At 40.1% G+C, this 27,285-nt stretch overlaps 1 protein-coding gene across 1 annotated transcript; it reads left to right on the top strand.

The window, feature by feature from the left end:
- Window positions 1-482: 482 nt before the first annotated feature.
- On the top strand, window positions 483-26,635 carry LOC139739781 (metal transporter CNNM2-like). The gene is made up of 5 exons (XM_071650376.1): window positions 483-2,358; window positions 7,735-7,878; window positions 16,130-16,264; window positions 25,028-25,288; window positions 25,728-26,635. The coding sequence occupies exons 1-5, from the start codon at window positions 999-1,001 to the stop codon at window positions 26,090-26,092; spliced, it is 2,265 nt and encodes a 754-aa protein (XP_071506477.1). The 5' UTR covers window positions 483-998; the 3' UTR covers window positions 26,093-26,635.
- The last annotated feature ends 650 nt before the right edge of the window (window positions 26,636-27,285 follow it).

Consider the following 27,285-nt stretch of genomic DNA (forward strand, 5'->3'; position numbering starts at 1 on the left):
AGAAAGTTGTTCAGGACTCTCTTCTTGAAGTGTAACATATGATAAAATTTTGCTAAAGAATTTTGCACCATCATCTTACCTTTGCTGACTTTCAAATTCCTTCTGATGATACCATTTTTTCACTGTTTGAAAAATGTTTTCTGGTTCTGTCCATCAATAAATGTGTATTAAAATCGTCTTTTTCGACAGTTTTGATTTTCAGTCATTGGAGGTAAGTTGTAATCAGAGAGAATAAAAACTTAAGCACTGCACGAATACGATAGTAGTTTGCATGTGACGCTCTTGAGCCCTCTACGTTGACCGCCTGCAAGTCAACAAACTTGGAAAAGTACAGCGAGCACCGTGTACAATCCATCATGTGTGCTGGCCGGCTGTGTGTGTATGTGGACGTGTGTACCCTCGGCCCGTACCGTGCGTCGCGTGTCCACGCATTGCATATGCAGGCTGTGTATTGTAAAAATAGCACATCATGTACCCACCTTCGTCCGAGGAGCGAACCTGTGAGTAATGTTTACGTCCGATTTTGCGGCGAATTCACTCACTTTCGAACGTAGGAGTGGCATCATTGTATCATCATTAAGTCATTGAGTAAGATAGGTCGTGCAGTCGACGAATCGAGAGAGTTTCTTTTAACTAGACGAGTAATTTACGTGCGGGAAACCACAACAACGCAACGAAGCTACCCGGTTGCCTTCTGCATCGAACCGCCTGTACGCTCCGCCTCCCTGAGATAACCTGTGCTGTGGTTTGTGGAGTCCTGCGTGTCGCATGACAGGCCTACATCGGTCGGTAGCACATGATCCGTGAGCCAGCAAGTAATGCATTTTGCATGACCAATTCGTCACAAGGCGCTCCGAGACATCGAAGAAGACTCAAGGAGGTGTAGTTAGACGGTCAAATCTTCGACAAGGTTCTAACACGACTTTATAGAGAGAGATAGAGGAAACAAGCCAATGGTTTTATAGCATTAGACTTCAGTGATTTGATAGTTTGCAAACATGGCTGGGCATTTTAGGACGTTTCAACTTGAATACTGCTGTAACTTTATTTTGTTCATTGTCATATTGATAGGTTGTGTGAGCGATTGCCTTGGGCAAACTTCATCCATCAGTGTGTTGGTTGCTGGCGATGGGGTGACTACTGGCATTGCAGGACGAATGGAAGTCATGAGGAATGAAGCTGGAACAATCATTGTCTTTGGAGAAAATTTGTACAAAGATACACGAGTTTACCTGACCAGAGTTCCGGCCCCCCGTGGAAGCGAGTGCAATGAGGAGTTACAGAGAGAGGTTGGAGTATCAATACAAGCTGGTGGTGCAAGCAGTAACAAAAGCGTCTGCTCCTATTCATCTTGTTCCATTGAAGTGAATCTAGAAGGTGAATCTGGAAAGGATGTTGTTCTCTACATGTGTGTCAAACAAACCAATGGGTCTACGATCCATCAGGGTGACGATGAGTGGCTGTCTATTGCCGTCATGAATCCACCCAAATCGCTGCTCCCTCTCTGGCTCGCAATCATCGTCATTGTCATCCTGCTCTTGCTCTCTGGACTTTTCAGCGGTCTCAACCTCGGCCTCATGGCTCTGGATCCACTGGAATTGCAGATCCTCCTGAATGCTGGAACCCGCAAGGAAAAACAGTATGCTAAGGTGATTGCACCCATACGACGGATGGGCAACTATCTTCTGTGTTCGCTCCTCCTGGGTAATGTCCTTGTAAACAGCACCCTCACCGTACTTCTGGATGACCTGTCGTCAGGCATCTGGGCAGTATTGGGTTCAACTGCCGGCATCGTCATCTTTGGCGAGATTGTCCCCCAGGCGATATGCTCCCGCCATGGCTTGGCCGTGGGAGCCAAAACCATCTGGCTGACGCGCTTCTTCATGGCCCTGACGTTCATCATCTCGTATCCCATCAGTAAGATCTTGGATTTAGTCCTTGGGAAGGAGATTGGTGCAGTTTACGATCGAGTCCGCCTGATGGAACTGCTCCGCGTGACAGACGAGTACAACGACCTCGAGAAAGAGGAGGTCAATATCATATCGGGTGCGCTGGAGCTGAGGAAGAAATGCGTGAAAGACGTCATGACGCCGCTAGATGACTGCTTCATGCTGGACGAGGAAGCCATTCTGGACTTCAAGACTGTGACCGACATCATGCAGAAAGGATTCACTCGCATACCTGTGTATAGTGAGTCGCGGGATAACATCATTGCGCTTCTCTTTGTGAAAGATCTAGCGTTCGTTGATCCAGATGACTGCACGCCTCTCAAGACAGTCATCAAATTTTACCAGCATCCAATTAACTTTGTCTTTGAGGACACAACTCTGGATCTTATGCTCCAAGAATTTAAAAAAGGTTTGTATTATGACGATTTTTAGCACAGCATTTGAAGGCAGAAGTAAACCGTGATGACATATTTATAGCGTCAGGTTCTGTGAAATAGATAATAATGTAAAGAAGCAGAATTTTTTTGCGTGCATGAAACTTTCACGAATTTTGCATAAAGCCAAAAAAAAGTTTCAGCCCACAGGAAAGGCTGTTTGCTCCAGTTCACGAAGATTTGATGCCACAAATATTCTGGTATGACAGAAGTTGTATCAGTTTATAGTGGGAAGAGATCTGCATCAGATACGTGTCATTGCATGTATGTACAATGTGTGTTTGCATATTATAAGAGACATTCACCAGCTTTAATACCACTAGTTTGTTCTTTGCGAGGGAAAATATATATGGGTAGCGGGAAGTACATAGACCCTACTGTAAAACAATATTTTCGCTGCATTAAATTTTCGTGAATTGTAGCCGACGTCCTTTTTCGCGGCATGAAATTTTTTTGCGAGTTGCCCCTAACATTCAATGCATATTTTAAATTTAATGCAAAGTTTAATGCACACAAACATTCCTTGTTTTACGGTTTGTGATTGCAAGATGTAAGTCGGACACAAAACCACCTGAGTGACGTGGCTGCTGTCTTGCAGTGTAGGATGCGGGCTTATTTTTAGGCCGTTTAGGACGAGTCCCGAGTATGCGCGGGCAGGTGTCTATGGGAAATGTACAGTGAGTCCTGTACAATGTATGTTGTAGCAAAATCAGTTCATCCTCTACGGGTTAAGCTATACAACTACAAGACTATTTAAAAGTATAGTGTATACTTTATTTTGATAAACAGCATCTTCAGAACAGAGCAGTGGTGAAGTGGGGCTTAATGTACACTGTAAATGAGGTGCAGAACCAATAGGCCTATGCGATGAAAGTAGAACTTGAAAAAGAAGAAGAAAAGATTACAGTAACTCAATGTGAAATAAAAGAAGAATACATAGAGAAAGTTAAACATCAGGGTTGAGATGAAGGAGATGTTTTAATCTAAGTGACATACTATAAAAGTGGATATTTTTGCATGAGTATTTGTTTTTTTGCACCATGCCAAGTAACTAGTAAGTTGAGTTTTGCGTGTTTTCAGTTCTGCGAAAGCAAGACGTTGACTACTGGAACATACAGCAAGCAAAAATTTGAGTGCTTCTGATTTCCGTGCTAGTTTCTGGCTGCGTGAAATGCGTAAAAATTTCAACACCGGGAAAATGTCCACTTTTACAGTACTCACTACTGAACCAAGAATCGGTGACAAAACAAAATTAGAGTCGTGTTACTGGTATTAGAAAACAAAGTGAAACAGAGAAACAAAAGTAAGCTTTAAACAGGGGCGTACTCGGTGTTCATATTTGTAGCATCAATACCAAAGGGGCAACATCGCTAATGACTTTTTGAGTTGCCAGTCCTGGAAGTGCTTACTCGTTTCCTAATTTGTGTGCAGCTACGTGTCTGGTTTAGCTGAGGAAGCTTTCTGAATTTAAGAAGAAGAAAAGAGGTGGGAGAGAGAGAGGGAGATCTTGTAGACAGTTCCTGTCTATCCCGTCTATCGGTCTCGTTATAATTAAGGCTTCCTCATGAAAGGGTAGAGTGTACAGGTACTGTACCAGGTACTGTACAATGTACGTTGGAGTGAGGCACCTAATACCATTAAGTATTATACCTTCACAGACCATTGACTCCCAAGGCAATACAATTTGCTATTAAAGATCTATCAATCTCTTTGGAAGGCTGTACATTGCTTCCCTACCCCCCCCCCCCTTATCTCTCTTTTTTTTTGAGGGGGGGGGGAAGGGGAGCTGGGAAGGAAGCGATACAAAGTAGGGAAGGGTAAGATGCAAGATGTGTTCCACTGCATCACAGTACATTGTACAAGTATGCACATTTGCATTGTATGTGCCAACAGGTTATAGGTAATGCAATTTTCATGATTTTCACACTAGAAATCAGAGCTGCTTTAGCGGATGGGGGGGGGGGGGGGGCATTTCATCAAGTGTTTTGTCAGTGATATTTACTGACAAATTTGCTCTCAGCCAATCAGCTGCAAGGATTTCAGTAGCCTTATAACATGCAGTTGTCAGTGACTGACAAGTTTCATGAAATGCTGCCCAGGAATAACAAAATTAAGCATGGGATGGCATGTAATGGACAAGATGTTACATGGTCTAATGCTGATATAATTTAGTTTTGCTTGACTGGATTTTCAGTCTTGATTGTCAGCACAGGACTTACATCCAGTGTCAAATTAGTATATTCCTGGTGAGAGGAATGACTAGGCACCCTCATGATCACTACTTTTAAAATACCCCGAGTCAGAAATTCCGAGACTCTGCTTCCCCACTCTCTCACTCCTTACGAGCTTTCACCTCATAACTCCCAAAATTAAGAGCCCTAAAACACAAAAAACATGAATTTCAAACTTGAAAAAGGGTCACATTTTGAGATTAAAGAATTAAAAGATCAGAATAGGCCCTACATTTTATGCACTAAATTGCGCAATTTGTAGCTTAAAAGGCTAAAGCTCCTTGTTACTGCAGGAAAGGAGTTGGTGTACACGTATACGTACACCCTCACCCCCCCCCCCCCCCCCCCCCAAGGCTGTACACCACAGATACACAATCTCACGCCTTGCTGCCTCTCTGACCTTGGCATCTGTATGGTTGCTGCTTTCGGCACTTGCATCAAGTTCTTGTTTTTCTTTGTCTTGTCTTGTCCTCTGGAGGTCTAAGCTGACAAAAGATGCAGAACTTGTGGTACTAGACTGTTCTATCAGTATCATTGATCCCAAAAAGCAACATTAAGTTATAACGAGTACTTTGACAGTACATAAAACAAATTACTTTGCAAAGGAGGAGAAGTGCACTATTACATCAGTGCAATAACACTGTTTATCTGAAATCATTCCCAGATTTCATCGTTAGTAATGATGTAAAATCTAGTGCTGCAATTAAATCCTGTAGTTTCTCATTGTTTTCAGCAATTTCCATGTACCCGGTTAACTAATTTATCATGAAAGTAAGCTCTTGATAAAAAAAAAAGTGAACATACTGCAGTATGTGAAAAAATATGAAAGATTCCTTGAACCAAAACCCATTAGGGACAGAAATCACTCGCAGCAATTCCTGCAGAAACACAGAAAATTAGAAGCAACTGCTAATTCTTTTTTTAACCGTTCAGCTGCTGAGTGGAATAAACTCATGCCTTCCACAGTACAGAAAAGGTCGATAGAGACATAAAAAAAAAAATAACCCTTTTTTGGATTCATACAAGTAGCTCATGCTGAAAAAGATAGGCCACTCTTGGTGATGGACCTCCGCTCAAACTCCATCAGGAGTATAAAGGGGAAGCTACCATGTACAAAAGTACTGATTCGTGAAACAGTCACGTAGTATACAGATACATAGTATTGCATTACATAACAATTTTTAGCATCTTGCAAAAGATTAAGTTGTAGGCTCCTTGGTGAGAGCAACAGCCTCATATGCATGTACAGTAGATACTGAACCTGTGAATCACTCTGGTTGTTTGCGTCAATACACAGTAAAATCCAGAAAAAGACTGCTGGGCCTCTCTGTTAATTTACGAGTAGCTATTGTGGTGGGAGCTCAATCAGTGCGTGTGCATGCCGTAGAATGTCAAATAGGCAGACAATAAAAGGCACTGCTACTCTGTAAAAAAAACCCCAACAAAATAAAACTTAAAAAACAAAAGAAAATCTAGTAATAAACCATACATCTGCTCTTTGGGAGTGACCTGCCTATCTATCAAATGACAAGGAAACCTTCCTTTGCTATTTCAGAACGAGCTCTACATCAAATTTTTTAAACTGAAAGGAAGGTCAGGGTTTTTTTTTTTAGTAGTGTACTGTGTGTAAATGCAACCATGCTTCCTAAAGTGAGCTTGTGTCCTTGATTTGTTCTGCTTGTTCATTGAGAAAGAGTCCTTTAGATATTGCCAAGTTGCTCAGACGGATTGGCCAGTCTGTACAATGTAGCTGGAAATTTGTATGGACATATCGTTCTTCAAGGGCGTAGTCAGATATGTTCCTTTTATCATGTGATTTTCTTCCTGCTGACACATGCCATACAGATTGCCTTGTAGATGTTATTATGTGAGCAGCACAGGTCTTCTTCACTAGCTTGTGTCTCTGCCATCCTGATTGTGATCATGAAATGAGTCAAGATGGGCTATCTGTGCAGTGTTTTACGCAACCCCATTGTACTCGCCGACAATTCACGACATGCAGTAATAACGCTGAGCATTGTTTGTAATTTGCTTGCGAGTCTGTTTGAACAGGGTGGCTTACTTCAGACGCTGAGAGCCTGGTCTCTTCCTGTACTGTATGTGGGGATAGATGGCTTGCGAGCGTGCTTGGACCCCCTTTTCTCCCCCCCCCCCCCCCCCATGATGTCATTGTGATGTCATTACTGATGCAGTGTGTCATCCAGACAGGAGGGGGTTAGCTGTCTCCACCCCCAGCCCATACACATGTGGTGTTTGTGCCAGCAGTGATCACCCACAAGAATATGCCCTAAAGAACATGCCCTAAAAGAATCTCTTTTTTTTTTCAGTTTTCATACCCAACATGTATATACTTAGCACTTGCCCAGTTACGTAGCACAAGGCTAATGTAGTATTTAGAGGCAATTACATCTTCATAACTTCAAGTACAGTGTGACAGTACAATTTTGCATATTGTGATGTTACTGTACATCGTTGCAGTTTTTGTGAGTGAGAGGACATACAGCTGTACTCCTCCGCCATGTTTGATGTGATGTACAGTTGGTTTGGGTTTACATCTAATGGGCTCTGCAATGCAGCAAATCTTAATGGAATAAGGCGTTGTTGTCGTTACATACAAATTTTTAGTTCAGGTTATTATGGAACACACAGACACAAGCTTTATGAGTTTCCATTATTCTTTGTACAGAGTGTATTGGGATGTGAAACATAAATCTGTACTTCTCGTTGTGACACTGTACATTGTAGGCCTACAATGTGAGTATGTGTACATTTGTAGTTGCTATTTGGTATTGGTTATACAAATGTAGATGCCATATTAAGATACCAGTATCATCATGAATTCCCCATCCACCTGCGCATTAATCCTACAATTGTATGTATTTTTTACAACCTTTCTTAAAGTGTAAAGCTGTGTAATGAATGTGTTGTTATAGCTTTTTTTTTTTTTTACTTGCTCTAACTTCCATGATAGATTGCAGACGAAAACCCTTGTCACCGACCTATTTTTATTTTTATTTTTATATATTTTTTTAAACAATTATACTTATTTGTAATGAGAATTTTTCCCATCATTCTTTACACTCCTTCCTTTTACTGACACTGTATTCCATCCTGCCACAGGTCAATCCCACATGGCCATTGTCAACCAGGTCAACAGTGAAGGCGAAGGAGACCCATTTTATGAGGTGCTGGGCTTAGTCACTTTGGAGGATGTGATCGAAGAAATCATCCAAGCCGAAATCGTGGACGAAACAGATGTTTACTGTAAGTATTGGAAGTGTTTCGTCAACAAATGAATGTGGAGTTCCAGGAGTCGAACATTAAACATACCAACACATCATGGTGTAGATTGTATGTAGAAATTGGAACAGTTTCAAACAAATCATTAACCATTTAGTGAACTTTGCCAGTATAACAACTGAAAATACATCATATCGTAGACCACTCTAAAAGATTTATTTTCTTTCATTTATTCTTGAGTTTGTAGTAACAGTGTCAATTGTGTTACTACCATTGTCATGGATAGTGTTGAAGGAAATGATGACAGTTGTGCATCTCAAGAAGAATCATAGAAAAATAAAGATTATTTGAAATGGATGGCTATCTGCGAACAATTTATATGAGGACTGGAATTCGAGCAATGCTGTGATCTCATAAAGATTAGGGTCCCCACAGTCCCTGTGGGATAAATGTTCGTAACATTTGTTCGCTAAAAGCTCATTTGGCCACAGCTTTCAAGACATTCACATTTGGGCATAATGTTTGATTGATCTGTTGCTCTGGATCTGCTACAGTCATATCAAAATCTTTTCTCTCAGAAATATTCCCTTTAATAGAGACCATGCTTATAAAACATGCTTATTAGATTTCATCGTTGTCAGTTACCTCAGAGTCCCCCTTTCCTTAACCATTCAGGCTAAGTGACATTACCATGCTGTACAGATTCATAAACAATGGCCACACTGGCAATGTTACAGAAGATAACGAAAGGTCGCTCTAACAATCGCTCGTGACCTCATGCAATTACTGGGATTTCCTCTTCAAGTTTTAGATTTAACCGAACGTTAATTCTTGGTTGAAGTCGGAAGGAGAATCGCCGTACTGACATTTTAGACAGCATGGCATGACCTCTGGGTTTCGTGTGACACAGATACCAGTGAGCTCCCCCCCCCCCCCAAAAGTGATCCATGTTACTACCACGACGCTCACTGTCTTGATGATATTAGCGTGCCACTTACAGTAGATGCACACCATGTTAACCATACCCCTAAAATTCATTTGACATCACAGTATTCTCTTCTGTATGATATCAGGTCATTGAGGGCAGGGCTGTAGGTATTCCGGGAATGCATGATACACAGTCGGTAATGAGATGGTAGTGATCTCTAGGATGGGATAGTTATAGGTTAAAGAGAGATAGTCCATGATTGAATTTGTTTTTGGTATTAACTGCTACAACTCGTAGGTGTCCAAAATTAATGAACTGATGTTGTAGAAGAATTGCACAAATAATTGTTACGCACATTTAACTGCTAGGTGTCAAAAATTGATAACCTGGGCCCCATTTCATAAAAGGTTGATATGATAACAACTCTTGCTGGAACGGCAATTGTCATGGCAACGACAGGAATCCAGCTTCCTGATTGGCTGTTGCTGTGGGAAGTTGTCATTCCAGCAAGAGTTGCCATCCTAACATCTTTTATGAAATGTGGCCCTGATGTTCTGAAAGTACTCATATGTCAACATGAAATTTTTGTTCTTCCTGTTAATTTAAGTATCACAGTTCCTTTGTTTTTAATGTAGGGAAGCAGTGAAAGTTAAGAGTTAAGTGAGAGTATAATTAGAAATTTTCCTATATTTCGTGGGACAAGAAACTAGTGCCAAAACAAAAGCACACAATTTTTTTTCCTTGTGTACGTAATACTTTTTTATGTTTTGATTGCACAGAATTTAAGACGTACAAAATTAATCTTACCCGCCCGAGCAGGAAAGATGAGAACATTTCCACTTTTACAGTAAGTCTTCAGTTGTAAATAGTGGAAATATCATACGCTCTAAACCACATGGGAAATACTTCATACATTGTAGGATGAATGTTTGATATCGCAAATGTTATGCAAGATAAATATTACATTATTGTACGGTGTATTTTTCAAGAGCTGCCTGCAATTCAAGCATTGGAGAATATCAAGGGGAAATAACAGTCACAACACATGGCACACACCATAGTGATTACAATGCAGAATTAAGTATTCCTGCCATGGAATAAAGAGTACATGGTAGGTCTTTATGTTACCATCATGAAACTGCTGTGTAAAGTGTACGAGTCAATAATCCAAACTGCCTTAATAGTCTGTAAGTTATTATAGATGCTGCAACATCTATTCCATGAATGCATGCATGTAGAGTTGTACAACTGAAGATGGAAAAACAGTAACATACAAAGGATCTATACGTATGAATGCGAGAAGATCTTCTACTAAATTTCCTGTTTCACAACTACGTTGTAGGTGATAGTTACTGCATGAGGACTGTGCGTGCATTCTCTAGTTTTCTTTGAAAAATACATGTACACTGGTTGATTATGTAATGAATATGACGGATCCAATTGGTAACTCGGGATACATTACTCAGACTAGCGTGACTGAAAGAAACAAGAAACAGAGAGTGGGAGGGAGAGAGAGTTAGGAAGCCGGGATTTACATTGTATCCATACGTTTTTTAATCATACAAGCTTTAATTTATGAATAAGACAACTCTTAATCCAATTAGCATGTCCCAAGTGTGTTGGCCTCAAGCTGTGCCTTCCAAGAAATTCTTTATTCATGACTTCCTTTGTGGAGCTTTTATATTCTAGGCTGTTTGCAACGGTACTTGTGACGGTATTCATGAGCTCAGTTTATGGAATTAAAAGTTCTGATGAGTAAGTATAAGTATAGAGATAAAATGAATCCAAGATACTTGTGGGTTTGAGTCCCTAGAAAGAGCGTCTTTGGAGTTTTTGTGAAGTTAAGGCAGAACAACAGTGCGGATCTCAAATGGCTGTCGAATACCCATGCCCCCATGATCTAGAGCACAGAGCCGCTCGTGACTCTGTGTGCTGTGTGGGTGGAAAATCGAGTGGCATGAAAACATGGCAACGGGATGGGCGCAGGCGCTGCTGCTGCTTTTTACCGGATTGCTTGTTGGTATCGTGCCGAGCGTCATCGCTAGCATTGTTGAGCATGTGAGCGCTCCCGCGCCGGGTTACTCACAATGGAGTGCCTTTTCTGGGCGTCTGACTCAGAGGCGAGTCTGTTAGATCGGGGCTCTTGATAATGCCGCGATGACATTATCGCGCCGTGAAAAATAGGAACCACCTGTGGAACCGTGATGAGAAATATATAAGGAAAATACAGCCAAGGTTTGAATGGCATTGAAACCTAAAAATATACTACGTACGAGGGATGTGTCCCTAATCAAACCAGTAATGGCGTGTTTCCTGTTACAGAAATGTTCAGGATTAAGACTTTATGAAGCATGATACATCAACTAATGTACAACTTGTAGATACAGCATTGATTATCTAAAAAAAAAAAGAAGAAGAAGAAGAAATTTCTAGAAGCAGAGATTTTTAATAGTGATGAAGCCCCAACTTTCTCCAACAACGCAATGCCCTAATAATAGGATTTAAAATGTATATGAACTTCAAGTATGTTTGTATGTGTGTACATGTATGCACACAGTAAGTTTTATAAAATTCTAATTTCCCTGCCAAAGACTTATCACTTTAATTGTGACTTCTTTCTTCTTTTTTTTTGTAGGGGAATCTCTGTTTTCCTTGAAAAATCTTAAGTAAGGAGGAATGCTGTCAAGGGTTTGAATCTTTAAATGAAACTGATGTGGTCAATATAAAATCATACACAGGAATTATTGGTAACTACTTTCAGTTGTGTCTGAATTTGAATATATTGCAGATGACACCAGTTGTGGAAATCCCCCAAGGTTCATGTTCGGAATCTGTGCTTCGTCTTGGCTCGATACTTCAGTATGCTGTGTTGCCTTGCAATCTCTTGTGTTTTGGCTGGTGTGGAAAGGGTTGAAACTGACTCTGTAGGATAATTAGATGAATTATACAAGAAAAGAAAATCAAGAACTCCAAAACAGTACTTTCCAGTGTGGTTAAAGGAATCCAGGAAGCCCAGTGGGACGCAGGTTACATAATTTGTTTCCCCTAACCTTTCACAAATCACCCAGCACATAGCGACATATTGTCAGAAGTCAGGAAGATGCCGATAAATTCTCTGCAAAGTCTGGTTTTGCTGTTCAATTTCCCTATTGATATGATCTCTTTAATGTCACGTTTAATAAAGACCAATATTTAGGTTTCTTTTAGAGTATGTGTCATAGTAAAAACATTGTTGTATTAATATGATCATGAGGCCTTAGATTATCATTGTTATTGTTCCAATTATATTTTTTTTGTTTCCTAGTCTAATAATTATTTTTCACATGGCATTTTAATAATCGTCATTTTTTCATTTTTTAAATTGAAAACTAAAATATTAGCCATGAAACAAAGTACATACCTGTGAAAGTATAATGCTCAATGGAGCACATTGATTACCATCATTGTATAAAGTGCTACTATCACCAGTAAATGTTGTTAAAAAGAGTGCTGTCATTAGTCGCAAAAACCCATTGTGATTGGAGCTCTTTAAGGTTCATGTCCCTACATGCGACACTGATCAAAACAGGTTATTTAATTTCTGTTTTAAAAAGAAGGAAACAAATGTGCAGAAATGCCTGTGCCTGCCGTGTGTGAATCATTCATGATTTCATGGCTGTAGGGATGGAATCCCCGTTTGCCGGCCCCGCTCATTACCTGGGCGCTGTATACAGAAATTATATCAGCCGATGACATGTGAATGCATATCTAGCTGATAACCTTTCATTACTCTTTGGGAAAGGCATAAATATTGACAGTTTTAACTAAGGGAGGCAACCTCTCGCACCGAGCGGAATTTCATTTGCCCAGCGCATTCAATTATTGTCTGAAGGACATTTCGGCTCTATGATGGCCTCAGCGGTGGCAATAGGGCATGAATACTGCAAAAGAGATCTTGCTATTAAAATATGTGTTTTTGCATTGCAAGTGCAACATCCTCAGTAGGTTTTGATCAATAACTATCGTAGCAATATTATGCCTTTACCTGTAGAATGAGGTTTCTCGTTCAAGAGATTGAAATCTACCTACGTTCCTTGCACAGACCTTCCTACTATGATACACAATTTTTATGCATTGTTTATCCTACACAGGTGCTGTACAAACATAGCAATAGCATCTAAAGGCTTTCCAAATAGAAACTACCAGTAATGAGAGCATTAAATTTGAAAGCCAAGTTGTTTTTTGTGTGTTTGTGGAGTGTGTGTGTGTGTGTGTGTGTGTGTGTGTGTGTGTGTGTGGCCAGTCTTTGTGTTTGAATTATAAGTTGGAAAGCATGAAAATGATATATGGATCCTGGATATTAATCAGGGAAAAAATTGTAAGTTTACACAGAGAGACAGACAAAACTGACAGATTGAAAAGGAGAAAAATCACCCATCAATATACAATGCAAACCTCATGACCTTTGTACCACACAGTGATAGGGTGCTAATGGATTCCAGTTGTACACTTGGTATCCTCTCCCCTGTGGGCAATGTGATCAATAAACAAGGAGTTCAAGTGCATGTGTTGCTCATGGTCTGTATGTTGTGCTCGTCAAAGGATAGCTGTTGTTATTATGTACAGAGAACAACAACAAACTTGCTGCTGTGTGAATGCATTTTTGTAATTACAAAAGAGTACCAAGTGTGATGTCATAGCCATTCATCGCCATGGCAACTGGTTCTAAATAACCTCATCTGGCTCGAGTGTTCCTGTGTGTACCTCGTTCTAACCCAGGCTACAGTACAACAAAAGATTGTGACATCATCATTTCCATGCTCTACACTCATTAGGGTGTTGCTTATGTACTCTGGCGGTGTGGGCTTGTATGGTGACAGACAAGACTCCAAATTAACAGCATAGTGTCTCCCACCATGCATTCAGAAACAAGCCATGCATGGCCCCGTTTTATCAAAAGATAAAATTGATTGTAAGTTTTCTTACCACACAGCCTGCCATACACTTACAGTTGAAATCAACTTTATAATCAATTCAATTCTTCATAAAACAGGGCCCTAATATGGTATTGGTAAGAAACTGCAAGAATAGGGCACATTTGTCAGTCACTTCTCCGGTATCATTTTTGGATATCGCTCAGCGTGACTCCCATTGAACTTCCAACTTGGTACTTGCTCCAACTCCTCACATGGCTCTTGCCCCCCCCCCCCCCCCCCCCAAAAAAAAAAAAAATACACATACACACACACACACACACACACACACACACACACACAATAACAACCAACAACAACAAAACACAACATCAGTAACATTAGAATGGCATAGATATATTAATGTGTTTTTTCTTTAATGCATGTTCATATAGTCATCATGTCAACAGTCTTTGATTATCAGCAATAAAGAAATATGAGAAATGTGAGTGGTTTGAGACTTCAAGCTTCAGTTCTTAATCAGCAAGCCATCATACTACTTGGCTTGTACTGCTGTAGCTCTGTATGATAGTGTAGACAAACATGTGTATTACTCCTGCGCAAATACACACATTGAGAGTTGACAGTGCAAATATATTATGATTCATATTTGGATATTCTTAAAAGGTGTTTGAAGAGGGAGACAGAGTTTTAATGAACCTAGATAATGAAAAAGAAATAGAAGCCACTCCTATCACAGCTATTATAAAGGCTATAATTTTGTACATGTATTCATTGTACATACTGTAAAACATGATATAATCGCGGCATGAAATTTTTCGCGAATTGAAGCGACGGCTTCTTTTGTGGCATGAAATTTTCGCGAATTGCCACTGGCGTGCAATGCATAGTTTAGACAAGAACTTTCTTTTGCATTTTATTCTAACGAATCTTGGCGCTTTCGAAATTCATGAAATCAAAATGCATGCACGTTCCTTGTTTTGCAGTAGTATGTCCTGTGATAAATGATTATTTTGAAGGAAGTCAACTTGGTAGAATGAAAAACTGTTTGTAAAGTGGAATTGCTTTCCTGTAAAACTGCAAGGAAGTGTTCTAAGAGGAGTACCATACTTTCAGAGAGCAGAAATGCTGTATCTTAGAAACGTCAGTATGAAGCGCCATATAAATGCAATTATTATTATTATTATTATTATTATCTTCAATATGTAAAAAGTTCATCAGCCTGTCAGAATGTGTGCCATGCATACATTCAGGCTCAGAGTCCCTGGTTCATGCTTGTGTTGGTGGACAAGTTCTGGGCTTTTAAGCTTATTACTAAACAAGACAGATGTAATGGAAGTATGCATCTAATTCTTTCGATGGTGGAAACCAATAACAAAAGGACGTGAGGTGATTCAGTGAAGACGATACAACCAAACAGCTGTACAGAACATACATAAAACTATATGTTTCTTTATCTCTGATGTGAAAAAAAGAAGAGTATTGATATACAAGATCCTCTTTCATTTTAAGACTGCTTGGATATAGTTAGTGCAACCATGTGGATGACCGATTACTGATTAATCGTGTGTTTGGAGTGCCATTTGGCACAGAAAAACCACATAGCATTGCTCACATTGTCTATTTTGAGTCCCTAGCACAGAAAGGGTTAATTCTGCCTTTGATAGGTGGAACCCAAGACACCTGCACAGGATATAACTGTCTTGGCTACAGTTGTATCAGCTGTGAGCTTTGTACCAACAGCTCAGCTGCTGCAGAGAGTGGACACAAATGAAATTTTAATGGCATGGATAAAAGCAGGGCAAAACTCTCCTCGTTTTGTTTTGTTTTGTTTTGTTTTGTTTTGTTTTGTTTTGTTTTGTTTTTGATGGGGGGGGGGGGGGGGGGGGTTGAAGGAGGTACAAATTGTCTAGGTAAGTGGGAGTTGCACAAATAACAATGGCAACATAGATCATACAGAATGAATCATGATATGTGCATTTTGAACAAAAATTTCTATACCTTCCTTGCAATCGCAGAGTAACCTCTAGTTACCCTTCCATCTATGTTTCATTTGTGCTGTGGTCTATGCTTGATTATCATTGTGCCATTCATACTGACTGATTTCCACAATTTCATGCACTTTTGTTTCTCACTGAAAGACAGAAGATTCTGCAGATGAAGATGATTATTAGTTACATGTATTCATCACAAAATTTGTTGGCTTTTATTATAGGTTATTTGTACCACATGTTGAGGCTTGCCAAATTGAGAGCATGTTTTGTGCTCTAATATTGGCAAGCCATTTTGTGGTAAGCAAGCTACAATGTAGTAGTAATATTCTAATAATCAAATCACATTCACTCTCATATGCACCCTTACTCATGATATTGATTTTTTAACTTCTGTTTTTGTTTTCTCTTTGTTTTGTGTTGTTTTTTTCCCCCCCTCACAGTGGACAACAAGACCAAAAAGGTGATCTCACATCCCAACCGGCGGGATTACTCCATCTTTGCCCAGCAAGGTGAAGTGGCGCGGCCAAAGATCACCCCTCAGCTCTCATTGGCCACATTCCAGTTCCTCTCAACATGTAAGAAACTGTCTATTAGCAATTCATCATTTGTCCGTTTTTTTTTTTTTTTTCGTATGCATATTCTCTTTCCATCTGTCTTTCTCTCTCTCTTTCACCCTGCAAGTATCGGCTAATAGTATACTATTTGGGCGAATTGCAAAATGTTTACTTAGCATATGACAGAAACTATCATTGATTAACCAGGTTCCAAACACATTGGGGGGGGGGGGGGGAGTAGTTGTATGATGTCTTTTAGGTATGTTTCAAGACCATTTGAACTGTTTTGCTATTAGATTACCGTGAGCTTGGGTTTATACAGGCATAGATATAGAAAACAAAGTAAGTTGGTGGTAAAATAAAAGCTCAATTCCTTCTATGGTAGACACATTATTCCCATGCAAATTTTGGGGATGAGATCTTTGCCGTCAAAGGTACTGAGCATATCTTTGAATTTATCACTTTTCTGTTAGTATATATCTATCTATCTATCTGTCTGTCTGTCTGTCTGTCTGTCTGTCTACTTTAGATCTATATCTTTCTTTATTTCCTGTCTGTGCTATGTATTGTACAGGTATATGTGTGTGTCCATCATATAGTAAGAGTCCTTCAAATGATTTACCACATATTATATGACTTTTGACAGTGAATTTCACTGCATCCCCCCCTGTCTTTCTAGGTGAAAGTAGCTGTATATCCACGATATACAAGTTTGTAAGGACAGTAGCATTCCCTCATTATCCTTGACCTACGCCAACTCTAAAGCCTTTTTTTGTGTCATCCATAGTCTTATGAGCCCCATATTCTGACTCCACTAGAGATTAGCTGGATCATATACAGTGGAATATAATCACTGAGATGTCCTCTTTCACACTTTAAAACTAAGCTGACAGAGGCTGATGTTTGGTGTGATTATTTCATGGGAGGTTCATGGGGTTTATTGTGGGATTATTATCAGACTACTTGCTCTATGGTCTGAGATATCTGCTGTGGTGTCATCCCTGACTGATTCTTATTTGTAATGCAAGCCCTCAAGGATGGAATATGCAGATCTATGTATAGTTACATTTGGAGATCATCCATCTAGCTTTAGTCTAAGGGAAGAAAACAGGTGTATTTTTTTCCTTGATGTAGTGCTAACTTTAAAAAAAAAATGAATAAAGAAAGAAAAGGAAGGTAGCTGAGATATTGAGTGACAGTGCTGAGACTGATGCCTCAGATTTGATTGAAAATGTTTGTCGTAATAAGTGATCTGCAGCTGAAATGACAACAGTACTTTTCAGATCTTGCAACAAAGCACTTGTATTTATCCTTGGCCAACATATTGTTGATTTTTGGACTAAATTCAAATTTGTAAGAGATTTTTACTGATCATGACATTTTCAGGCTCTGTGAGAAGTGACTGTTGTGTACCGTATTTTCCGATGTGTAAGCCGCACCCATATATAAGCCACCCCCTTTTTTTTTGGGGGGGGGGGGGGGGGGTTCCCACTGGGAGAGAAAAAAAAGTTCATGTCAGAGGTTGTAATCTTAATGAAAGTTTCTGAATCCTTCAGATTTTTTTCTTTTTCGAAGACTTAGCATTTTTTTTGAAGTTAAGTAATCGCTGGTATGAATTATGGTATTCACTTTCTTTCTTGCTACTTTTCTACCGGCACACATCCTTAGTGATACAGGACTGCAAAGCCATTGAAGCAGAGGTTGGGATAGAAGGGTCAGTAGTGCATATTTGCGTAAAATACCTAACATTGTAAGAGCAAATGACACTGAAATAAGAATATTTGAATAGTTTCATTTTTGTCAGATTCAATGGCAATAATTGTAAATGGAGGTAGGGGTGCATGAATATTGGATAATTACATAGAATGCTTGGGTTTTACACCGATTTTTCCTTGAATATACTTGTGTATATAAGCCATGCCCCTTTTTTTCTGCATGTAATCCAATAGAAAAAGGTGCGGCTTATATACCCTGAACTAATATGGTAGATTTGCAGTGCCAGTGACCACCAAGTTAGTCTGGGCTCGCCCTTGTCTCCCAGAGAGTAATAAGTTAATGAGGGTTTACTTCTCAGACATATCCAACTGATGAACAAAACGTCAAGTCACTTGAGTTGCTGTCATACCCGAGACCAGACAAGCATTTCACCATCTAATGAAATGAGCGAAAGGTCTAGACCACAGCGCCAGCCCTGCCAGCCAAAAATGTGCAGTCTCTTGTTCAGCTGCACCCCTAGAGTGGAAATTGACACATGCGCTGGGTTTTTAGCAAGTCACTTTTTACTTTCATTGTCCAACGCAAAAGGGTAACCTTCCTCAACATGCAGTACGCACAGAGACCCGTATTCACAAAGGTGGTTTAAATTTAGTCCATGATTTCTGCAGATTTGTTCTGTATAAATGCGTGTAATAGATTGCATTATGCCAACAGATATCCCATGATGATCGCACTAGGATACTTGGATATGTATGGTTTGCCTATTTCACACTTGTTTTTTAATCCATGGTTTTGATTTGAACCTCCTTCATGAGTATGGGCCATAGTGTCTACATAGTCAACCTAAAAAAAACACACACAACAAATGACCCTAAAAAATGATCATATAGTACAAGATCGGTGGGAGAAAATTTTTCCTGTGTGTTTAGAAGTAACTGCTATTTCAAGTTTTCAGAGAAAGGTCAGATTACTATCTGTAGCCAATATATAAAGAAGAAAATATTGTACACATTTTCTTGTGAGCACATAATTACTGAGTAACCAGTTTATGGAGTTATTGCAATAATGTGATTATATCGCAGCTGGAGACTGAATTACTAGACATGTTTATGGAGAGAAGAGTACCAAAAGTTCAACATGGGTCTCCTCGTGAGAAACCAAAGTGCATCTTACCAGGGACGAATATTCCATTAGGTTTTATTTAAACAGGTCTTTTTTTTAAGCTACTTCCATTAATTCAATATGACTGTTATCATAGATCTTAGCTTTGGTGCATTTACATCTACTTTGGTGCCATGATATCTCAAACATACAACACGATTATAGCAGGTATACACTGTGTCATGGATATGACTTTTAGGTGCTGTCATGCATGTATTTATGGGACCATAACTTGACATAACTATTGACCTTTTAAAATTGATACAAACAATGGCAATTGAGCAGATAAGAAATGAGCTAATCAGAAGATAATAGTTTGCAAGGCTGTATTAGACAATATTTAATCCCCCCCCCCAAATGAAAGAGAAATTGTAAATGGAAAGGTTTTATTTTTCAATTTTAATATGTCATATATTTCATGACAGGTAGGTTTGACCAGGATGTTAACAGCAAACAGAACTGGAGAGGGTTTTACAACATTGTACAGGCCTACATACAATGTACCATCCTTTTTAGTTTAGATAGTTAACTTGCTGTACGAGTATTTTACATCTGCTACAGTGTATACCCAGTTCAATTACAAATTCAGTCTGCACCGTGTGAATCTGAATTCGCTTAATAGCTACCAGTCTGATCCAGGCACTTGAATACACCTTGCAGTGTGCTAAGACGTCAATGTAACACAGATGGTGGGTACTTATTTCGTACACCAGAACACTGTATCTCCCCCCCCCCCCCCCCCCCCCCCACTCCAAAGCTCCGATATCCCAGGGATGCGCGATGACATCACAGTCTCCGTCTTGCCGTCAACATCAGGAGCAGAAGGGGGATTGGGTGACTGGAGGTTATTGGAAAGGGCTAAAAATAAAACGGGAAGATGGGGGATTGGGGGGGGGGGTGGGGAATCACGGTGCATTTCAATGTTAGGCAGAGTAAGAAACCGCAGCCACTTGCGTCAGTGGGAAATCTTGCTCATCTTACACGGTATCAGAGGGTGTTTGCAAGGATGTGCTTTGAAAATGTAAATGCTGGCAGCAGACAGGCCAGGGGGTCGCGTCGGTGTCTGAGGGGTTTGGGCTATGCAGTCTCATAGAATGCTCTTATACCACGTATATTGTGAGCTTGTGCATTTGATACAATAGGTTAGTGATAAACTGTGGGTATGGGGTCTGTGGATATTGGATAATACCAGCATGTTTTGACAAGAAATATCAATTCATGTAGGATGCATGTAGGCAGTATGAGAGAGTGAGAGAGGAGAGTATGTTATGTATTTTGAAGCGGCCTTCAATTGCGAGACATGGCAGGGCATCAGATTGTAGTGACAACATATACTTTAATAGAAATATTGCCTCTAGCTTTTCTTCCAACATTTCATTTGTTGTTCCTTTTTTTTTTTCTTTTTTCTTTTTTGCTGACGCCTGTCTTCCTGTTAGTACTTTGTTTCTTTCTTTGAATTGTCCCATATCACTGTTTATGTCTTACTGTCTTTCTGGCTAATTTGTTCCTCCATTTGTTTATCCTACTCTTTCATTTGTGTATGTAGGCCTATGTTTGTACATTTGTATAAGGTACAATGTATGTATGTATGTATGTATACTATTTATTTGTTTACAAGTTTTCACGTGGCCAGGGATCTGTATAACATTCATTCTCTCGATCAGCGATGTGATATGTTGTATGTGGACAGTATATTCATGTCGGCCTGTGTGTTCACATAGTTTTACTTGCCCCCTCAACGATCCACATGGTGGTCATTCCATTGATCAATGTCACATTCTGTCCGTTTGTCTGGTCTGTCTGTTTGCCATCCCAACTCCATCAACTAGACCTCTTATCTATCTAGTCCACTTTACTCTGCTACGGAAATCAATTCCAATTTTACTCAACCCTCAGTTCTAGCTCTCTTTTATCCATCAGTCAGCATCCTGTATCAATATCTGACCCATTTTGCGATGTGTGTTCAATATTATGTACATAATGAACTGCTTTCAAGTTATAACAAGTACAATAGGCCTACAGTGTACAATGTAAATTTATGCATCGTGTATTATGTCCCTTTGCCCCTTGATAGTCGGGAATGTTTTGCTTGCGGGCCTACATGTACATGAGGGATGCGTCACCACGAAAGCCATACATTGTCGGGGGATTTTTTTTTTTTTTCGTTTTGGCAGATATGAATTTGCCAGATGCTATTCAGCTTTAAAAAGATACATTGTATGAGTGGCCTACTTCATGGCAAGGAAAATTTCACAAAAACAAAGTTAAAAGTTGCCCATGAAAACTTGAAGGGTTCTATTGCCAAAGGTGGCTTTATGCGCATTTTTCTTCTTTTCATGATCTCTGACTTTATATGGGTAACGTGATGACCCACATATGAAGACAACAAATCCAGTAGCCTTTAGAAGCCTGCATTTCATTACCTGCATTGCCATGGTTACTGTCTGTTTAGCACAACAAGGAATCATTTTCAGAAATTCTTGATGACTATGTTTCTTTGTATGTATGTCAGTTTGCTTTTAGTAGAAAAGAGATAAGGCTTTACAATGTAAAACTCAGGCATGCTTGAGTATGTATTGGGAATTCATACAACAGCGCTAGATTCATGTTTTAGTGTGATAAAAGGTAGAGCTTCTTGCTGAGCTGCAGATACTAGTATGTAGTCCCTGAGAGCTGCAGGGAGCTAGTGTTAGCGCTACTAAAGCCCCATCTGATGGAATATCTGAGCAGTGAAAAGGTGAAATTTATTACAATCTTAACAAATCCAGTTAAAAGCGAGTCACCGCGGGCAATTGTGGTATGTTGATCGCAGAGAGATGGCGAGAGACACACATAGAGGCTATTACAGTAACCTTTGTAGCCTCATTCTTCCTGTGACCATCATCAGTATACACTCCTAGCAGGGGGAGGCTCTCATGCAAATGTGCTATCCACCCATGTCCTAACACCTCATAAATTAACGATATATGGCATATTACTGCACATCAAATTTGCACCCCTACATGGTATCACAGCTGTTTAACATTCATGCCCTAAATGTTGTCACAGGGGGCATCACATACCATAAATGGCATATATTCATTATGGTGCCCAAGTGTAATACCATATATGGTTTTATGCCATTTTGAATAAATGTTTCTCCCAATACACTCATTGGAAAATAACCACAAACTACCACTTTCATGAAATAGGATGAGGAATCCAGTTAGACAGATGTGAGGTTTGATCATATCTAATCCACAAACACTTATACAGAGAGTACATGTAGCAGTGATCTCTTCATGTTATTCTATTAAATCTCACCTCTCTCATCACCAAAGTCGTAGTTTGTAAAATAAGAACCCTAAATGGCTATTGAAAGATGAAAAAAAACAAACAAACACACACCCCTTTTTTAAAGGAAAAACATTGAAGATGGGTATGTTTGAAAAAAAAAACAGACCTTCTTCAATGCTTGCTTTCAGACACAGGTTAGTGGCAAGAAGTTGAAATAAAGAACATTTGTGCACTCCCTTAGTGTAAACATACATACATTGAGAATATTGCAGGGTGTGTTTTTGTTGTTGTTGTTGTTAGGTTGTTTGTTGTTTGTTGGTCTTCAAAAAGAAAGAAGGAAGGTGGGGAGCGTGCAATTTCCTGTGTGATGTTCAGTGACATCACATCCTTCTTTCTTGCCTTCCTTCACCTCACTGCAGTTGGCTCTGTGTCAGGTTTCTTCTGCCCTCTTAAAGGTCGAAGGCTAAAATCATCCAACTGCAGCATTTGATAATGTATAAAGGATGAGGGTTTTTGCCACAAAGCCGTGAATGTGTGGGAAACAGTAAACCTACACACTTACGTGTGACTGTGAACATTCACACCCTGGGAAGCAGTCTCATACAATGTATGTTGGTACCCAATAAATGTGGGCCATAATTACATATATGTACATTGTAATTGGGTTTTTCAGCAGTGAGACCTTTAGCACACATTTGGCAGTGCCCTGACCCACTTGCTGTTACTGTCTATTCCTTTTATTTTGTGTTATGTGTACAATGCAGTGTATCCCTTAATAATGTTCACTCTGGTTTTTGTTTCATATTTGTATAAAATGTTTATGATAATATTATGTATCGTATGCCCTTTACCTGGTTGAGTAAGTCAATGATCATAATAGTGTTAGGAATAATCAGTGGGTGATCAATGTTTTTCCATAATACCTTCAGTCTATTAAACTGGTGTGTTTATTCAGTGGGAATTAGTCAATGTATGCTTTAACAGTCATCATATGCACATATGACTTCAGTATATAGTTCTAAAAAAGCAAAGTAAACCTGAGCATCAGACTTCTTAAAACATGTGTTAACGGTCTCACACTGATGAATGGAATGGGCCTTCCTGAACCCAATCATAGTTGGTAGTCTAAAATGTCAAAATGGGTCTAAAATGAATTTTAAGGGCAAATTTGTACATTAAAATTTTGGCAAAAAAATATACGTATATGTACAATATAAGACATGCCAGCATGGTAAACGCTTCTTAGGTGCAATTGATGGGGGCGAATTCCTCTGGAAGATGTTCCTCATTTTTGACCCGGACATACTTTCCTTTGAATTTGAGAGGGCATTCATTTAATTGTTTTGACATGAATTCACAAAATCTTGAGTGGTGAACTGTAAACTAATCTCAAGAATCTCTGAGTTGAATCTGAGCAGAAAAATCTTTTTCTGTCTTTCTTTTTCTTTTCTATAGAACTGTCAGGTTTCTGTTTTTGTTTTTGTTTTTGTTTTTGTTTTTGTTTTTGTTTTTTTGGTTGAAATTTCTCACTGCAAAATGATCCATGGGTGAGAGACCATATAGTACAACTGAACATAAAGTGACTCTGACTCTTTTATGCTAGAAATAATTCAAGCCCCAACCCTACAACTCGCAGTCACAATGACTGCTACTCTTATCTAACCTTTACAAAACCCGTTTAGTACGTAATAGGACAGTCATCGAGGAAATGAGCTCATTTGAGTCAGTGACATCACAACAAGAGGTCTGTGATGACAAGCGTCTGTGGTTACAAACCTTTCTTTGCAGCGAGCCTGTACAAGTGACGATAATTGAATGCGCCATGTCCTGAGTGTTTTGTTCAAACCAAAGGAGTATGTTTAGTTCAAGGCAATGCCAGTTTAATTTTTTTTTTTTATCACAGTGATTGGGAGACAACTTAAAAAAAAACAATAAATGAAAAATCTTTGCTTTTGTATTTCCCCGTACCTGATAACTTACACTGACTTAATCCATTTGTTGTCCATAAAGCAATCGAGAATGGTAACTGGTGTCACATTTTCTTCGGAATTGATGCTTCAATGGGACATAATCAGAGAGATCATTCAGACTAAAATTCCAATTGTGCTACCACGATACATGTTGGTTTTCTTTGAGGCAACTGTAAGACATTTTTTCTGCTAAAGATCAAAGCCTGTGGATATTTCTGTTCAGTCCCTTTGCCATTTAGATTTGCTTCAGCTCAAGATGAAGCCAGAATTTTTTTCAAAGGTATCATTTCATTCAAGATTTTGACTGCTTCTTGCAATTAAGCCCAGTTGCCGATAAAACAAAAAGATGCATCATCTGGGACATAGGAAGCTCTTATTTCTCCTTTGTTCCTCAGCTGTCATTTAATCAATGCAGAAGTATTATAACTCCTTTGAGCAAATACCAGGCAGTTTTGTGTGTAGACTGTAATCAAATTTGTGTGATGCATAAGAGTGAGGCGTGATGCACACCATTGATATTGGTGTTGTGCAGTATAAGCTGAACATCCATTCCAAATCCTGTCTTTCTTGTAAATTGGTAAAAACAAACGAGTATAAAGCAGTTGCACAGTAATGGTGTTTACAGTAGTTGTTCATATGTTGTGGTTTCCTTCTCTTCCAGCTGTGGAGCCCTTCAAGGTAGAGCTGATCTCAGAGACCATCCTCCACCGGCTCCTGGAGCAGGACATTATCTTCGAGGTCCAGCCGCCGGAGAAGAAGTCACCCGTGTACCTTTACCAGAGGGGCAAGCAGGCCGACTACTTCATCATGATCCTCCAGGGCCGCGTGGAAGTCACCATCGGCAAGGAGAACATCATCTTCGAGCAGGGCCCCTTTTCCTTCTATGGTCAGCATGCTCTGGTCAACCCCAACCAGCATGTTGGTGAGTTATCGGGCATTATTTTCTTTTGTTGCAACATCTTTCTCCAGCCCCTCTCTGTTTGATTATTTCTCAACTTGACTCTCCTCACGCAGGGATAATGTCATGTCAAAGAAGCATGAAGAAAAGCAGATCACTATTTTCAGACAGCAAATAAAGAAGTACTGCAGCTGGTCACCTACATTTCAATTTCAGAATCAATTTATTTCATTATTTAGATCATATTTGATCCAAATAATCTGTTTACAGCCTACACTTGGGAATACATATTCTTATCACACTACTCAATGTGCAAACACATAGTCCCAACTATATCGAAGTGAAACATATACTATATGTCCCCAACTCTGTGAAACCCTATAGATGTTCTCAGACTTAATGGTCAAACCTGGCTCATCTCAGTAAAGATACACCTCACTCTCTTTCTCTCTACTCTCCACAGACAACAAGCACAGCGGTAGCCGGGGCAGCATCCGCAGCCTGGGCACGTCCAGCAACCCCTCCCCCTCGTCGCCGTACACCCCGGACTTCACCGTGCGCATCCTGTCGGACGTCCAGTACCTGAAGGTGACCCGCGTCCAGTACCACGCGGCCCGTGCCGCCACCCGGATGGAGCGGGAGCGCGAGCGACAGGGCGGGGACCAGGCGACAGAAGAGGGCAAGGATGTCTTTGAGAACGAGTGGCAGAAGGCGCTCACCCAGGAGAAACTGGAGCACAGCGTGGAGGACGCCAGCAAGGACAACAACGTCAAGTTCTTTCAGGTCGGCAACGACAAGAGCAACGAGAAGAACAACGACAAGTTGTGACCCCGGATCGGCTTTGGAGGCAGTGAAAGTGGTGATGGAGGTGGCGGGGGTAGTGACTGCGGGATGAATGCCTTCTTCTCGACCATATCATTAGCCAGTTGCAAATTCTGAACTCTTTGACTGTACAGACTCTCTACGACTGCGACGGAAAATAGTCTATTGCCCACTCCTTGGTGGTCGAGGAATGCAAAGAAGGAGTCGTGTATAGTGCATGTTTACATTTGCTGAGCAGACCCCTACGCAGACTGAATAATCATAGCACGAACATGGCATCTGGTGTCATATGTCATTCGTCAATATGCTGGCTAATCATATATTAAACTGATGTGTGGATGCTTTCACATTAGGACTCAATGTGAGGCATTTTTCCATTTTGGCACTTTTCTCTCACCATTTCCAAGGTCTGCATGCAAGTAAAATATTCCTTGGAAGAGTTGTAATGACATTAGGTGTAAGGAGGAGAGCAGCCAACACAATATTACTATGCACCTGAATCCATATGCACTACCATGTAGTCACTGTATAGAATTGTTCCTCTTTCGTACAACTGCCATCAGTTTGACTCGATTGGGGGGGGGGGGGGTGACGTATTCAACGAAGCCTAAATCTTATGTTGAAAATCTGCTAAACATATTGTAAGATTCATCCTCGACTGAAAACCAAATGCATGCATGCTACACTTAATGATTAAGCTAAGATGTAAAACAAACACACACACACACGCACACACAAGGTTGTAAATTGTATATTAGAAGGGTTGATGGAAGCCCAAGTTATTATATCTATGGGGCCTTGCATGAGGGGTAACATCAGTGTTAACCAGTACCCTGTGTTGAACGCAATAATGGCACATGGGAGGGAGCAGTGATGCATGTCAGGGAATGTGTCCCAGACCTGTGCGAAATTGATGGGGGTTGCTTGCAAAAGGTCACAGGTGGGACGCATTGCCATCAACCTACATCATGTTATTATCATGCTTGCAGCCGAGGAGAAATTTTCAGCCGGTCAGTCCCAAGGCACTGACACACCCCTCCCCCTTACCACACCCCTCCCCCTCCCCCTTATCACGTGAAGGGAATCGAGGTTAATGCAACTGGATTTTTGTGTGAAGTTATCGCCTCCCTTCCATGTCATGAAGGCATTGATTCTCTCACACTGTAATATTGCGTGTGCTTTAATATTTCAAGTCATCA

This window comes from Diadema antillarum, unplaced genomic scaffold (assembly GCF_040938485.1).
Source record: "Diadema antillarum isolate AM-2024a unplaced genomic scaffold, OU_Dant_1.0 seq00000819_RagTag, whole genome shotgun sequence".
NCBI lineage: Eukaryota > Metazoa > Echinodermata > Echinoidea > Diadematoida > Diadematidae > Diadema > Diadema antillarum.

Excerpts from the sequence above, each read along its gene's own strand:
- LOC139739781 (XM_071650376.1), top strand. The coding sequence starts at position 999 with ATGGCTGGGCATTTTAGGACGTTTCAACTTGAATACTGCTGTAACTTT. Across the intron at positions 2,359-7,734 it reads GCTCCAAGAATTTAAAAAAG|GTCAATCCCACATGGCCATT; the intron begins GTTTGTATTATG and ends ATCCTGCCACAG. Across the intron at positions 25,289-25,727 it reads CAACCCCAACCAGCATGTTG|ACAACAAGCACAGCGGTAGC; the intron begins GTGAGTTATCGG and ends TACTCTCCACAG.